Below are 16,791 nucleotides of genomic sequence, written 5' to 3' on the forward strand. Positions count from 1 at the left end.
TAGTTGGTGAGGGAAAGCACAAGTACCAGTAGTTGGTGAGGGAAAGCACAAGTACCAGTAGTTGGTGAGGGAAAGCGAAGTTACCAGGGGGAAGAGAGGAAAAGGCAAGGTACCAGGGGGGTACCAAGGCAAGGGACCAGTGGGTGCTGACGGAAAGGCAAGGTATCAGGGGGGTACAGAGGGAAAAGCGAGGTACCAGGGGGGTACAGAGGGAAAGGAGAGCTACTAAGGGGTGCTTGAGACAGGACAGTAGAGTTGCAGGAGGGGGCAGCGCTGGTGTATTTTAGGGTGTCCCAGTGGTCATGGCTAGCTTCAATTTGTCGCAGTTACCCCCTGACGCAGAGGAGAAGGACTTTATCAAGGCGTATGAAGATGTCCGGGAAAAGTATAAAGGTACAGTCCTCATTTACTACCTGCTCTTGTTTGTTGGGCTGGTTAACCCCTTGTGTGCTGCTGGCCTCATATCTGTGAGTAGAGGGTCAATGGCCCCGGGAGCAATCCTGGTCAGTTACTCTACTGTTTGGGGTCCGTTGATTTGTAGGCAGGGGGCAGGTCCTACCTGGGGGGACGTAGTTCTTGCATCAGTTCTCATCCACCAGGATCCTGCGGACCCTTGGCTTGTCATACCTGTTCGTTAACGTTCCTGGTTTCCAGCTGATGAGTGACGTATTCTGACAGCCAGACGTCACAGCGATAGACCCAGACTGTACGGCCCCCTCCTCACGAGAGCTGCGGCCAGGAACTGGGAGCCAGACGCTGAAAACTGGGAATGAAATATAAATAGCTTCCGTTACTCAACTCCTCTGTGAACGCGATCACCAGGTGTAAACACAGGGGGACAGTGCAGGGATGCAAAACTCCCAAAATCAGGGAAACCCCCTAGTCAGATTCACAGTGGATCCCTAAATCATGGACTCCCTCAAGTCACATCCACATAGAACCCCCAAATCAGATCCACACAGGACCTCCAAATCATGGAGTCCCCAAGTCAGATCCACACAGGACCTCCAAATCACATCCGCAGGGGACCCCCAAATCATGGAGCCCACAAGTCAGATCCACACAGGATTCCCAAGTCATGGAACCCCCACGTACAGTCCAGACCTACACAGGACCCTCCATTTCAGAGCCATGTAGAACTCCCAATAATGCCTGGAATCTGACATTTCTGTCTGTGCAGTTGTTGGGGAGGCCTATGATGATGGGAATGGTAAAAAAGGGTCTGTCCTTCAGAGGATTGCCGGTGGTCTGTCCGGTGTAACTCATCACAAGGAATTAACACTTTACTGTCTGGTAATGAAAAGTTCTGGGACAATCTCCTACTTCTAGTGCCTCTGCATTTTCAAGATCTTTGCTTGTTGAGGGGGATATTCTCAATTTACATACAAAGGCTAAAAAACCCGATCCTGATCTATTCCTGCTCACACAGCTGAAGGTTTGTTACATTTGTATGCGGTATGGACAATCCTCTGTGATTTGAATACCTCGGACTCCAGACTGATACAATGTAACAAACTCTCAGGACAGAAGATAGTTTTCTGCTATTGCTGTGTGTTTACCTCAAAGTGGACTGTCTGATACACTGTAACAACCCCTCAGCTGTGGGATCTATGAGGTTTGTACTGACTTTCAGCCTCTCAATTAAAAAATAGAAATCGTCCAAAACATAAATACTTCTAATATTATTCAGGTGGTATAAACGTGGCAATAGCCGGCAAGATAGCGCCGATAATAGAACCTTAAACTGGTGACAGATAACCCACAAGTACCAGAAAATACTCTATTCATTGACATCAAGAAGAGATGGCAAAAATAGTAAATCTGATAGGCTGCAAGTGGCCACACCTTCAAATGCTGAGACCCACCCATTTAAAAAAAACCAAAACTGTCGGGTCTGGTGTAAAACAGCAAAAAGAGCGACTTTTTTATATGTTAAGGGATTGATGGACTATATGAGAAATTGGATGTACATCGATGAAGCTTTATGTACACAGGACTGCGCCGGCCCTTTAATAATTTGATACCAGGTACCTGTATAGTACAAATACCCATGAATCATTGCAGCTCACTAGTAACGGCCCCTACAGCATAGCAGGAGTCTCTATATCAAGATGCTGCGCTTGTTGCGGCCGGTCGCGTGCCCTCGCTATCATTTTCTTGATTTTACAATGCTCCACAGAATACGCTGGCGATATAGGAGGATTATTACACCCCAGAGTTTAGTTATTTGATGCAGTTCTGACAGCGTTAACAGTCCGGGTATCAGACTTAAACCTCATTCACATGGGCGATATTTTCTTTTTTTTTTTTGTTTGCAGTCCTGAAAAACCAGCCTTTTTTTTTTTTTCTCACTCATTTTTTTTTCTTTTCTGTGATTTTATTTTCCATGTGATTTACATGCACTTTGCATTTGATTTTCTTTTATATACCTAAAAAAATGCATGATGGTTTAAATGATGTAATTTAAAGTTCTGCACACTTTTTTTGCTGTGAAAAAATCCCAAAAGCAAAGTGAGCCCTATTATAAGCCCATGTGACAACCCCCCCACCAAGGGGGTATTTTTTTTTCTTTTTTTAAGAATACGATAAAAAAAATTGCAGCATGTTCCATTTTGGTGTGATTTTCGGCCTAAAAAATTGTCCAGTCTAGCCTATTAAGATGTAATAACAAAAAAAGAGACTGCACTCATTTGATGCAATCTGTTTTTATCACATGTAAGGGCTTTTACCCACTAACGTTTTTTTTTTTTAACGCTGCGATATCGCTGCATTTTTTTCAATGGGACTTTCTAATATTAAAATCGCATCGCACAAAAATCGCAAATTTGTGCTTTTGTGATTTTTGTGCGATGCGATTTTAATAGAGATGAGCGAACGTACTCGGATAGGCACTACTCGTCCGAGTAATGTGCCTTATCCGAGTACCTCCCCGCTCATGCTGAAAGGTTCGGGAGCTGACGCTGCTGACAGGTGAGTCGCAGCGGGGAGCGGGGCAGAGCGGGCGGGAGAGAAGGAGAGAAAGATCTCCCCTCCGTTCCTCCCCGCTCTCCCCTGCAACTCCCCGCTCCGTGCCGGCACCCGAACCTTTCAGCACGAGCGGGGAGGTACTCGGATAAGGCACATTACTCGGACGAGTAGTGCCTATCCGAGTACGTTCGCTCATCTCTAGATTTTAACATTAGAAAGTCCCATTGAAAAAAGGGCAGCAATATCGCAGCATTAAAAAAAAACGCTAGTGGGTAGAAGCCATAACTATGATAACCTTAAATAAAAATTTTAAAAAATAAATAAAAAGAGCAGAACTGGGAAGTGCGCAAAACCCATCATGTACGGTATTTTATTTATTTATTTCTATGTACATAAAAATCAATGCAAAACGGACGAAAATCATGTGGAAAGATCACAGAAACGCATAAAAATCATATGGAAAATTGGTATGAGTTTTCAAGACTGCAAAAACCCACCCGTTTGAATACATCCTATGGTTGGTTTCACACAACACATGAATGAACTCCATTTTTTTGAATAGTCATACACATGAGCGAAGCTTTCCCTCACAGCGATGCTGTGACAAAAAAATCGTGGCATGTCCTATTTTTTTTTTTTTTTTTCTGCTGACCGCTGTGACCATTGATTTCAGTGGAACCTTAAATACATCGCACGGCTGTCACTTGACCGAGCGATGTGTCTGCGAATGCGATGCGTGGCGAGGTTTCCCATTGAAATCAATGGGAACCCCCTTTGATTCTGAGAACAGAATTTCACAGAAGCGTTACCTTTTTTCCCTGAAAATCGCCTTACATCCGTGGGTAAAATGCATGTTGCCGAGCGCGATATCGGGACGAGTTCCTGTGCTCGCCCTTGTGCAGTCAGCCTAAACCAATTTCTCCCTTTTATTAAGATCTCTGCTTGCTGTCATTCAGTGGGAACCTTCAGTGTTGACTTCCAGGCGATGAAATCTGTCTTAGTCACGTTACAGTCCAGGGATTAGAGCCGTGCGTCTGGTGGTCACATGTGAACGAGGTGCCCCCTGTAATAGCCCCGTTTTAGCTTATGCGTCAACATATGGAGCATTCGGGCTACTTGTAACCCAGTGTGCGGGTAGGCAGCTGTTGGGCATAGTGCGGGTATTACTGTGTTCAGTGCCAGCAGACTGTGAGAAACCCTCCAATCCTCGAAACCAAATCCTCTGCGTCCCATAAAATGCCTGGAAATAGCCTTTCCTGAACAGTTACCACATGGAAGACTTGCTCATATGTCATCCAGACCCTCATGCTGCACAGGACCCCATCCGTATGTGCGTGTATATAATATATGTACCACTGCTCCTGCCCTGTATATATGGCAAGTAAACAATTACCACTTGCCTGGATGCTGGATAGGGGCTCATTCACATCGGGCTGTTGGGTTCCCAGGATCTTTATATGACGGCCCTGAATGGGCTCCACTAACTGTAATGGGATCCGCTTGGTTTTTGGGCTTCCGGCATTTTACAGGATGAAATGCTGCGCTATTTTGTCCCATTTCCTTCAATGAAATCCAGATCTGTATATGGAGAGGTGTAAGCATGCGGGGCATTGACAGGAGGATGGCGGCGGGGAGCTGCTGGAGAACAGGGCTGGGTGTGGAGGATTCACACTTCCTTGTAAACGTGTTCACACCTCTGAGACATCAGCCACTTAGTAATGAGCGGAGTCCCAGGTCACACAAGTCATCACGCCCGGAATCTGGCATACAGTCACCCAGAGGCTATGCAGCTCCGTCATTGCCACACAGGTCCCCGTCTAGTAAGGCTCCTTTTACACGGAGCGATAAATCGTTCGCACGAGCGAGCCATGACAGCCCCTTTATACAGGCAGATAAATCGTTCACAGTTTCGTCCAGAGTTGCGCCCGCTAATCTTCAGTTATTCAATGACTAAATGATCGGTGTTCACACGCGATGACAAGCCTACATTATTTTTATGCTTGCATAAAATGAACAGCGAACAAGAAGCGAATGATTTATCATTCAATCGTTGGCTGCGTTTACACTGAACAATTAGCCTTCAAATTTGCACAATCCAAAGATTTTTTTTGAATGATAATCGTTTCTTGTAAAAGGGCCCCTGGGCGTATAAACTTGTTTTATACCGTAGGTATATAGTGTATTCATGTGTGGTTATTATGCATATACAGTATGTGTCCTATGCATGTATATTTTATTCTACATTAATATCAGACCTCAGATCCCTAAATATATCCAGACTCCTTATATTAATAATAGACGAATGACCAGATCCCTAAATATATTATGAGACTCCTAAATTATATTCTGCCCCTCTATATTGACATCAGACCCCTAAATATATTCATACTCCCTAAATTATTAGACCCCTGACCAGACCCCTAAATATATTCAGCCCCGCTATATTAATATCAGACCCAAGGCTTGACCTCTAAATCTATTCAGAGCTCTATAATACAGGGGTTGCCTGACTGTGAAATAATTAAACATACATCTGGACATGCTATGAAATGGCAAAATAGACAATATTCCCCCTTCTACCCAGTAAACAGCTGAGGGGCTTCTGCAGCAATTCCCATTTGTATTGACAGTGGAAGTCAGGTGGCCGTTGCAGCCAATCAGAGGCTGCACCATCACCGCCCGTTCTCTTGGTATAAGTGCTCCTATTCTGGGCGCCAAGATACTTGGAATTCAGAGTGCTAACTCTGCTGACTGGCTGCTGTGGTCACCTGCCTTCTGCTGTCAACACAGACCAGGAGGACCTACAGGCTGCAGCTCTGGATCGCTGGGGCTCAGGAGGGGAAGTACTATGTTTTAAAATTGTTTTAACTCATTTGGGTAAAATGTTAAAAAGTCCATTTGTAACCGAGCAACTCCTTTAATATCAGACTCTGACCAGACCCCTATATTAATATCAGACCTCTGACCAAGCCCCCAAATATATTCAGACCCCATATATTACTATCAGAATCCTGACCAGACTTCTAAATATATTCAGTGCCCTTATATTAATCCCAGACCATATAGTTAAAGTTTGTTGGTGCTAGAAGGACCCACTCTCTTGCAGTCTCTAGAAGTCTTCGAGTGTATAGATCATCCGCCCCCCCCCCCCCCCCCCCGTCTCTTTATCATAAGTTTGGTCTGGTTTATTGCATCTACCGATCATGTATTCCTGGATTGTCGCTTCTTGCTTTCAGATGCAGTACAGGAGCAACACAAGTGTCTGTAAAACCATTCTGCAGTCCCCTCCCCTTATTGAGGCTCCTCCCCTAAGTATATCTGAGCAGCCTCCTGATAATTATCCTCCTCTCACTGGGGTTTCAGTTACTCGTAGTTATAGTTTTCTGTCCTTACTGTAGTGTAATAATGTCTGTGTACTGACTTTCTGCAGAACAAGCAGAGCTGCAGCATGAAGCATTGAGGAGGAAAAGAACAGGTGATTGGCTGTCTGTGATTGGCAGAGCGCTTTGACCAATCATTGAATTCAATGAATGGCAGAGCACTGCTTCTGATTGGCTGAGCACTGTGACCAATCATAGGCCGCGTTCAGCTGTCGTTCAATGACGGCTGGGCGCTGCCTCTGTTTAGTTACAGGGCTCAGCCAATCAGAGGCAGCGCTTTCTGGAGGCGGGAATTTTTCAATCCCCAGCCTCCAGAAGACAGAAGACTATGGCTGGGGCCGAAGAGAAGAGCCGGATGGCTCTACTAGGTGAGTTAACTTGTTTTTTTTTCTCTTCTAAGAATGATTTTCAGCGCCGGTCTCATTGAAGGCAATGGGATAGCATCGCGGACCTCTTCCACAGCTGTCACGGCTGTGACAGAACATTCCTTCATCCGGGGATGAAGGAATCTCCTGCCATAGTTGTCACAGCTGTGTCAGGGAACCGCAATGTAATCCCTATGTTTTCAATGGGGCTGTCACTGCTGCCGCCGGCCCATTGAAAACAATAGGCGGTAGCGCAGATTTTTCTGAAAATTCATTGGTCTCATAATCATGCGCTTTCACTCGCTCTCGCATCGCAGAAAAATCTATCGCCAATGGGGCAGAACCCTAAGGCCCTTTTTTACACAGCGATTATCGCTCAAAATTTGTCCAAACGGCCCAAATTGAGCGATAATCGTTTACATTGGCTGCAAGGAGAACAACGGAATGTGCTGGCAGCTGTTTTTAGAGGTCCTTTTACTTGTAAATGAAGATGGTGAAGCGTTAATGGCCATTAACACTTTTTGCAAATAGATGGCTAAATCTTTCCGTGGTTTCTTTGTGTGTAAAAGGCCCTTTACGGAGTGTTCGGCCAATCACATGACATCGTGTAGAGGGAATCTACAATCTGTTTACATGTCTTGTATCTCACACCATGGGGTTCACTGTAATGTGGGTGTGGGGATATTCATGTTGGCGCAGGGGGCGGAGCTGTCTTATACTGTGGGATTATTTGTTATCCTGCTGGGCTGTGAGGTATTGGCAGATGTGATGCCAGCTGTTATTGACAGCGCACAGTCCTGTATGGACCCCATGTATAACTGAAGCAATATGGTGGCAGAGGACGGAGCGTCATTGTGTGAGGAGCCTCTTGTCCCTGTGTGACCGCAGTCTTGAGGTAGATCTAAAGGAATGTCACACATTACGACTTATTGTGGGGCACAATACATCCCCCTCAAGATGAGCACCGCAATCTGAACCCCCAGAATTCAGTGTTATTATGTATCAAAGTGGCCGCAGGGACCTGACGTCAGTCACCCAGGAATAGACCGTGTCCTGAGCGCATTCCCAGCTGCTGCCACCCGTCAACGTCAGGCAGTGTGCTGCCCGCCCTGTGTATGTGGACAGCCCGGAGAGAGGTCACCATCAGGAGGCAAGAGCAGCCTATACTATAGATACGTGCCATTATAGTGTGTGTGTAGGCATTATCAGCTGATCACAAAATACCTGCTGCTCCGCCCACTGCGACCAGATCTATAGAAGTGTGCGACCAAAAATTAGCAGTAAATAATGATTAGTCTGTAGGTAACAGTATTATACTGGTTCCCTGAAAATAAGACCCTATCTTATATTAATTTTTGCCCCAAAAGAGGCGCTAGGTCTTATTTTTGGGGGTGGGGATATCTTATTATACTTGCCTAGCAGGCTTAGTCCAGGTCCCTCCCGCTGTTCTTCACAGCTCCAACGTGCTTCTTGTAGTCCTCGGACACTCATGCATCACTTCCTGGTTACAGGTTTATAAATCCCGCCTCCAGGAAATGATGGCTGTGATTGGCTGAGCAGCGGTCAAAGAAGCAATCAATGCAGTGCTGGATGAACCCATGCAATGGCTGCGATTGGTTTATTGAGTGCTGCATTTATTGGTTCTACCACAGCTGCTCAGCCAATCAATAGCCATCGCGTTGTAGAAGCGGGATTTATGAATTGGCTGAGCCGCAACCAATCATAGCCATCACATCGCCGTATAGATAGTCTTGTACAAAGGGGGTAGCATTATATTAGTTGTGGTCTTATACAAAGGGGGCAGCATTATAATAGTTATATTCTTGTACATAGGGGCAGTATTACAGCCGTTATATTGTTGTTTGTAGGGGGCAGTATTACAGCCGTTATATTGTTGTTTGTAGGGGGCAGTATTATAGTAGTTATATTCTTGTACGTAGGGGGCAGTATTATAGTAGTTATATTCTTGTACGTAGGGGGCAGTATTATAGTAGTTATATTCTTGTACGTAGGGGGCAGTATTATAGTAGTTATATTCTTGTACATAGGAGGCATTATTATAGTAGTTATATTCTTGTACATAGGTGTCAGTATTATAGTAGTTATATTCTTGTACGTAGGGGGCAGTATTATAGTAGTTATATTCTTGTACATAGGGGGCAGTATTATAGTAGTTATATTCTTGTACATAGGGGGCAGTATTATAGTAGTTGTACATAGGAGGTAGTATTATAGTAATTATAGTCTTGTACATTGGAGCAGTATTATAGTAGTTACATTCTTGTACATAGGTGTCAGTATTATAGTAGTTATATTCTTGTACACTGGGGGGCAGTATTATACTAGTTATATTCTTGTACATAGGTGTCAGTATTATAGTAGTTATATTCTTGTACATAGGGGGCAGTATTATAGTAGTTATATTCTTGTACATAGGGGGCAGTATTATAGTAGTTATATTCTTGTACATAGGGGCAGTATTATAGTAGTTGTACATAGGAGGTAGTATTATAGTAATTATATTCTTGTACATTGGAGCAGTATTATAGTAGTTACATTCTTGTACATAGGGGGCAGTATTATAGTAGTTATATTCTTGAACATAATGACAGTATTATAGTAGTTATATTTTTGTACATAGGAGGCAGTATTATAGTAGTTATATTCTTGTACATAGGGGGCAGTATTATAGTAGTTATATTCTTGTACATAGGGGGCAGTATTATAGTAGTTATATTCTTGTACATAGGGGCAGTATTATAGTAGTTATATTCTTGTACATAGGGGGCAGTATTATAGTAGTTATATTCTTGTACATAGGAGGCAGTATTATAGTAGTTATAGTCTTGTACATAGGGGGCAGTATTATAGTAGTTGTACATAGGAGGTAGTATTATAGTAATTATATTCTTGTACATTGGAGCAGTATTATAGTAGTTACATTCTTGTACATAGGTGTCAGTATTATAGTAGTTATATTCTTGTACACTGGGGGGCAGTATTATACTAGTTATATTCTTGTACATAGGTGTCAGTATTATAGTAGTTATATTCTTGTACATAGGGGGCAGTATTATAGTAGTTATATTCTTGTACATAGGGGGCAGTATTATAGTAGTTGTACATAGGAGGTAGTATTATAGTAATTATATTCTTGTACATTGGAGCAGTATTATAGTAGTTACATTCTCGTACATAGGGGGCAGTATTATAGTAGTTATATTCTTGAACATAATGACAGTATTATAGTAGTTATATTTTTGTACATAGGAGGCAGTATTATAGTAGTTATATTCTTGTACATAGGGGGCAGTATTATAGTAGTTATATTCTTGTACATAGGGGGCAGTATTATAGTAGTTATATTCTTGTACATAGGGGGCAGTATTATAGTAGTTATATTCTTGTACATAGGGGGCAGTATTATAGTAGTTATATTCTTGTACATAGGGGGCAGTATTATAGTAGTTACATTCTTGTACATAGGGGGCAGTATTATAGTAGTTATATTTTTGTACATAGGGGGCAGTATTATAGTAGTTATATTCTTGTACATAGGAGGCAGTATTATAGTAGTTATATTAGTGTACATGTGGGCAGTATTATAGTAGTTATATTCTTGTACATAGGAGGCATTATTATAGTAGATATATTCCAGTACATATGAGCAGTATTATAGTAGTTATATTCTTGTACATAGGAGGCAGTATTATAGTAGTTATATTCTTGTACATAGGAGGCAGTATTATAGTAGTTATATTCTTGTACATAGGGGGCAGTATTATAGTAGTTATATTCTTGTACATAGGGGGCAGTATTATAGTAGTTATATTCTTGTACATAGGGGGCAGTATTATAGTAGTTATATTCTTGTACATAGGAGGCAGTATTATAGTAGTTATATTCTTGTACATAGGAGGCAGTATTATAGTAGTTATATTCTTGTACGTAGGGGGCTGTATTATAGCCGTTATGTTGTTGTACGTAGGGGGCTGTATTATAGCCGTTATGTTCTTGTACGTTGGGGGCAGTATTATTTTTTAAGATAGTTATAATGTCCTCTAATGTAGTGTTCACCAAGTGTCTTATGGTAGAGCAGGTGATGAACAGATGTCACTGCTGGGTGAGAGGGGATGTTGCGGGTAACTGGCACAAATCCTAGGATGTACAGTCACATTTGTGCAATATGGGATTGTGTGAGTTCTGTCACTATGATGAAAAAAGACATTTATATAGTGGTGGGGTGTGTCCACACTCCTCCTCACCCCGCAATGGTGCAGGAGGAAGGTCTGCAATTCCTATTGGTATTCTCCTTGCAGCTGCAGGATGATGAGCGCAGTATTATCTGCCCGTGTGGGACTGCGTGCTGCTCCTCTGCTTGTCTCTGCAGTGAAGCACAGTAGGAGGTTGTCCTGCAGTGGTGCATTTTTTCATTGGTGGGGGTGTGTAGAGTGTGAGCTCTGTGGCACAGTGCACACATGAGCATAGGTCGTTGTGAAGTAGGCAGGAATGTGAGGAATGTTGTATGAAGTCATCGCTCTGTTCTGCTGCCTTCTAACCTGTGTTAGGCCCAATGCCCACGGACGGATTATTATCGCTGCAGAAATCGCAGCCAATGTCCGTCCATAGACATGCTGTGTTACATGATTCTCCCCTGCCCACAAATGGAAATCAACTGCGATTTTTCTGCTCGTGGAGGAGACTTTGTGGCATGTTCTATTCTTTGTGGAAAAACGCACGAACAGCTTCCATTGCAGTTGATGGAAGCCGTCCATCTCGCGATACTTCCACAGTTCCTACAGCGGAAGTATCATGGGAATCCACATCACAGCCCAGCGCCGGAGCATCATGTGCTGCACTGCGCATGCGCACTGGCTCGCTGGAGGGGACACTCGCGGCGTATCCGGACAGGTGAGTAAAGGGAGGCACCGGGTCTGATTCCGCTGGAATATTTTGCAGATTGTGTATGCGGATTTCCGCAGCGGATGGCCTGCAGAAACTATTTTTCATTGCTTGTGGGAGATCGCGGATGTAATGGTTTTTCTGTACGTGGAAGCACTGCGGATTATCCTCGCAGAAATAAAATCTGCAACCCCACCTTCCAGCCTTTTCCCCACCTCCCTAATTAATTTAACCTTCAAATCCACAGTGCATCCGCAATTGTATTTGCGGATGCACTGTGGATCGTCCGCACCCATTGACTTCTATTGAGCCCGTCCGCACGGAATCCACACTTAAATGGAGCATGCTGCGATATGTTTTCTGCATGAGACGGTCCGTAAATCAAATCCACATGCTTAAAATCAGGTGCGGATGCCAATGTTTTCTTATGGGCACTTTGAACTGCGCATCTTCCACGCGGGTGAGCTGTGCGGATTCCACAAATCACATCTGCCCGTGGACATTGGGCCTTAGGGCCAGCTCAGCGTTTCCGTCTCTCTGCTCCATTTCTTGGAGGTGAGAAAGTGAAATAAAAAGGAGAAAAACAGAACAGTCATTTTTCTTCATTGATTTAAATGGGGTTTAAAAAAAATAAAACCGAGCGACTATTGTGTCAGAAAAATAACAGAATGGAAGCAAGCTGAAGCCTCTCCTTTTTTTGAAATCCCACTAAAATTAAATAGTGGGGGGAGGATAATTTTTTTTCCCCATTTTTGTTTCCGTTTTTCTTCTCCTACAAACGGAGCAAAGAGACGGAAACCATGAACTGACCCCATCGTGAAAGTGGGTGTCTTCCAGATGTCTTCTGTTCTGGACATGCCCGTTTTCCCTCCATCACCTGCTGGAGTAAAATATGGAAGAGTCTTGACAGCAGAGCTTACAATCTAATCACTGTGGGAAATATGCGTAGAGACCTGAGAGGAAGGAAGACGAGCATCGTCCAGCGATGGAGTGTGCAATCCAGTGCATTACAGGGGACGGTCATACTGCAGGGTTTGCTGATCACAGGAAGATCTGACAACTAGATGGCGCCATTATCTTATACTACATGGAAGGTGACTATTATTTACGGGAGGGAGGGAGGTAGTCGCCTCTCATTATGTAATAGGAAGCGCCTAGAGCTGGTGATGAGGGGTGTTTCCTATTATTAACCGCTTTATGACTGGAGTATTTTACCCCCATACTGATGAGACCCCAGTTACCAGTCATGGGAGGTACTGTGTTCAGCTGGATGTTTCCAAGCCCCCAATGATCAACTCCTGTTACGCAAGTGCCAACCGCTTATGGGGCAGTTCATCTAGGTCATGAATATAATGCTAGAACTACAGTGAACACTGACACTTGTATAAGCTGTCATGGGAGAGGATGCTGCTCTACATAACAAAATAGTTACTTCTACTGTATGTCCCAGTGCCTGGAAGCCTGGGTGACGACTCCTATGGGCAAATTAAAAGTGATCATTAGTGTTTTTCACCCATTATACCTCATAGGAGACTAAGAGAATCTTCAAAAAAAGTACTAAAATACTTTATAGAAGAGGATGAGTTAGACTGATATTTACCAGGAGTTTAAAGTGAGCTTCCTGATTAGTGAATATAATGCTAGAACTGCAGTGAGGACTGACACTGAGATAGTCAGTTATGGGAAAGAATAAGTGATGCAGTCACTATATTACTTGGTATCTCATTCTGGATCGTCTATGGAGAGCCGGTTAGTTGTTCTCCATTTGGCAGTGCTCGTTCTTTCTATAGACGATGGGTCTGAGTTTGTGCTGATGCTTCGCAGTTTTTGTGCATCTTTAACAGTTGGAGTGTTACTCGGTGTCCCGGATACTGTGACTGCAACAAAAGGTCTCCTCTCTCGTGAGGTCTCCCTGCTGGGAAAAGATGAATGGTCTCATTGCCGTGAGGGACAGCCGGGCCCCTGGGGTAATACAGAAGGGATGAAGAGGGGTTGCTGCGGCTTATTCTGCTCAGATGGAGCATAACAGATCTGCACAGCACCAACTACATCGCCCCTTCCCAAACACATCGCCTCTCCTCCGATAATCGCTTGTTTATCACTACTATAATCTTCCTGTGATGTACTCCTCTCTCCATATACTGCAAAGCTGTAGTGTAAAACATGGGGGACGGGGGGTAGCCTTAGCCTCTAAAGAGACCGGAGTTGGATTTTCGACTACCCCAGAATTCATTAAATAAAGTTGGAGTTATTGACCACAGCTATGCCGTAATGAAGCGGTGCTGCAGTGTAAAGCATGGGGGACATACCATAAGAGCTTGAGTTCAGACACATGTAGCTGAGCTGGAGTTGCTGATCACAGCTGTGTCCTAACGGAGCAGCAGTGCAGTTAACTCTACATGCTGATAAAGGGACGTTCCGCTGCATCAGTGTGGGATGTTCTCCGTGTTCTCTGGCTTTGACTTTCTCAGTATATTGCATTTCTATATTATGGTTTATAATGGAGCATTGTGCCCCCTACTGACCTCAACATGCAGGAGCAGTCATGTCACTGCCGTACAATTAGAGTCCATCCCAGCCTGTTATAACATATCAGTACCGGTGAGTCCGGCTGGATGTACTGATCAGAGGGATCTGGTGTGATCTATCACCCCTTGTGTGGTGGGATTACAGTGTGGTCCTCATTAAAAGGTCGGCAACTCTCACAGTACATATAAATAGCATAGAGTCTCATCCTGCGGATATTCTGGATCGTTGGACGCCTGTACACTCACTCCACTCGATACTGCTGATATGCACCACACTGGAGGCTGCGTCATAATTTGCAGGTGCTGCCAAGTAAGAGAATAAATCCCTGGTGAGTCAGGGCGGGCGGCTGTCGCAGAATGAACTATCAGACCGTTAAATACCGGATTAAAAGACTTTACTGGAAAGGGTGTCACAGAATACAGCACTGGGGGTGTGCGACGTAAAGGAGTGATCGGGGACAGGGACGTTTCTACATTCTGTCAACAAACGCTACAGTCAGCCTCTAGCATGTAATGGCTGATAACAGGGAGCAGCAGATTGTATTCACCTGTCCTACAGTCAGTGATGTTATCTGGTGCAGTGATGTAGCCTGGTACAGTGAGGTGATCTGATGCAGTGATACAATGCAGTGCAGTAATGTGTTCTGGTTCAAGGATGTGATTTGGTGCACAGATGTAATGTGATGCAGTAATGTGATCTGGTGCAGGGATCTGATGCGATGCAGTGATGTGTGGTGCTGTGATGCAGGGATGTGATCTGGTGCACGGATATAATGTGATGCAGTAATGTGATCTGGTATGGTGCTGCAATGCTGTGATGTAGCGATGTGATCTGGAGCAGGGAAGTGATGTGATCTGGTGTTGGTATGTGATGCAATGCAGTGATGTGATCTGGTGCAGTGATGCAATGCAGTGATGTGTGGTGCTGTGATGCAGGGATGTGATCTGGTGCACGGATATAATGTGATGCAGTAATGTGATCTGGTATGGTGCTGCAATGCTGTGATGTAGCGATGTGATCTGGAGCAGGGAAGTGATGTGATCTGGTGTTGGTATGTGATGCAATGCAGTGATGTGATCTGGTGCAGTGATGCAATGCTGTGATGCTGCAATGTGATTTGGTGCAGATATGTGATCTGTTGCAGAGACACGATGCAGTGATGTCTTGACAAAGACCTAACAGGTCGAAACGTTGCTGGGCTGTTTTATTGTGTTATAGAGGAATACAAATATTCTCTCATTATGTAATCTAGTGCAGGGAAGCGATGAAGTAATGTGATGTGATCTGGTGCGGGGACGCGATGCAGTAATGTGATGTGATCTGGTGCGGGGACGCGATGCAGTAATGGGATGTGATCTGGTGCGAGGACGCGATGCAGTAATGTGATGTGATCTGGTGCGGGGACGCGATGCAGTAATGTGATGTGATCTGGTGCGGGGACGCGATGCAGTAATGGGATGTGATCTGGTGCGAGGACGCGATGCAGTAATGTGATGTGATCTGGTGCGGGGACGCGATGCAGTAATGTGATGTGATCTGGTGCGGGGACGCGATGCAGTAATGGGATGTGATCTGGTGCGAGGACGCGATGCAGTAATGGGATGTGATCTGGTGCGAGGACGCGATGCAGTAATGTGATGTGATCTGGCGCAGAGACGCGATGCAGTAATGTGATGTGATCTGGTGCGAGGACGCGATGCAGTAATGTGATGTGATCTGGTGCGAGGACGCGATGCAGTAATGTGATGTGATCTGGTGCGAGGACGCGATGCAGTAATGTGATGTGATCTGGTGCGAGGATGCGATGCAGTAATGTGATGTGATCTGGTGCGAGGACGCGATGCAGTAATGTGATGTGATCTGGTGCGGGGACGCGATGCAGTAATGTGATGTGATCTGGTGCGGGGACGCGATGCAGTAATGTGATGTGATCTGGTGCGAGGACGCGATGCAGTAATGTGATGTGATCTGGTGCGAGGACGCGATGCAGTAATGTGATGTGATCTGGTGCGAGGACGCGATGCAGTAATGTGATGTGATCTGGTGCGAGGACGCGATGCAGTAATGTGATGTGATCTGGTGCGAGGACGCGATGCAGTAATGTGATGTGATCTGGTGCGAGGACGCGATGCAGTAATGTGATGTGATCTGGTGCGAGGATGCGATGCAGTAATGTGATGTGATCTGGTGCGGGGACGCGATGCAGTAATGTGATGTGATCTGGTGCGGGGACGGGACGCGATACAGCAATGTGATGTGATGCGATCTCTTGCCCAGGATGCGATGCTGTGATCCAGCAATGTGATCTGGTGCAGGGATGTAATCTAGTGCGGGGACGCGATGCAGTGATGTGTTCTGGTGTGGGGACGTGATGTGACCTGGATGCAATGTGATCTGGTGCAGGCACGCGATGCAGCATTGTGATCTGGTGCAGTGAAGTGATGCGATCTGATGCAAGGATGTGATGCGATATGGTGCCCGGGATTCGACACTGTGATGCAGCAATGTGAATTGGTGCAGGGATGTAATCTGATCACTGAAAAGGCCTTAAGACTAAAAAAATTTGTATTAATATTATAATTAAAAAAACACTTCCTTTTTTTTTTTTTATTATAATATTATTAAAAATTTTTTTAGTCTTAAGGCCT

At 44.6% G+C, this 16,791-nt stretch overlaps 1 protein-coding gene across 2 annotated transcripts in view; it reads left to right on the forward strand.

The window, feature by feature from the left end:
- Positions 1-287: 287 nt before the first annotated feature.
- Positions 288-16,791, forward strand: part of PLEC (plectin) — a 151,165-nt gene continuing 134,661 nt past the window's right edge. For both annotated transcript variants that reach the window (XM_066578167.1, XM_066578170.1), the window contains exon 1: positions 288-393. In XM_066578167.1, coding sequence (XP_066434264.1) covers positions 303-393 — 91 coding nt within the window. In that variant the 5' untranslated portion in view covers positions 288-302. The remainder of the gene's footprint in view (positions 394-16,791) is intronic.

Source organism: Eleutherodactylus coqui, chromosome 9 (genome assembly GCF_035609145.1).
Source record: "Eleutherodactylus coqui strain aEleCoq1 chromosome 9, aEleCoq1.hap1, whole genome shotgun sequence".
NCBI lineage: Eukaryota > Metazoa > Chordata > Amphibia > Anura > Eleutherodactylidae > Eleutherodactylus > Eleutherodactylus coqui.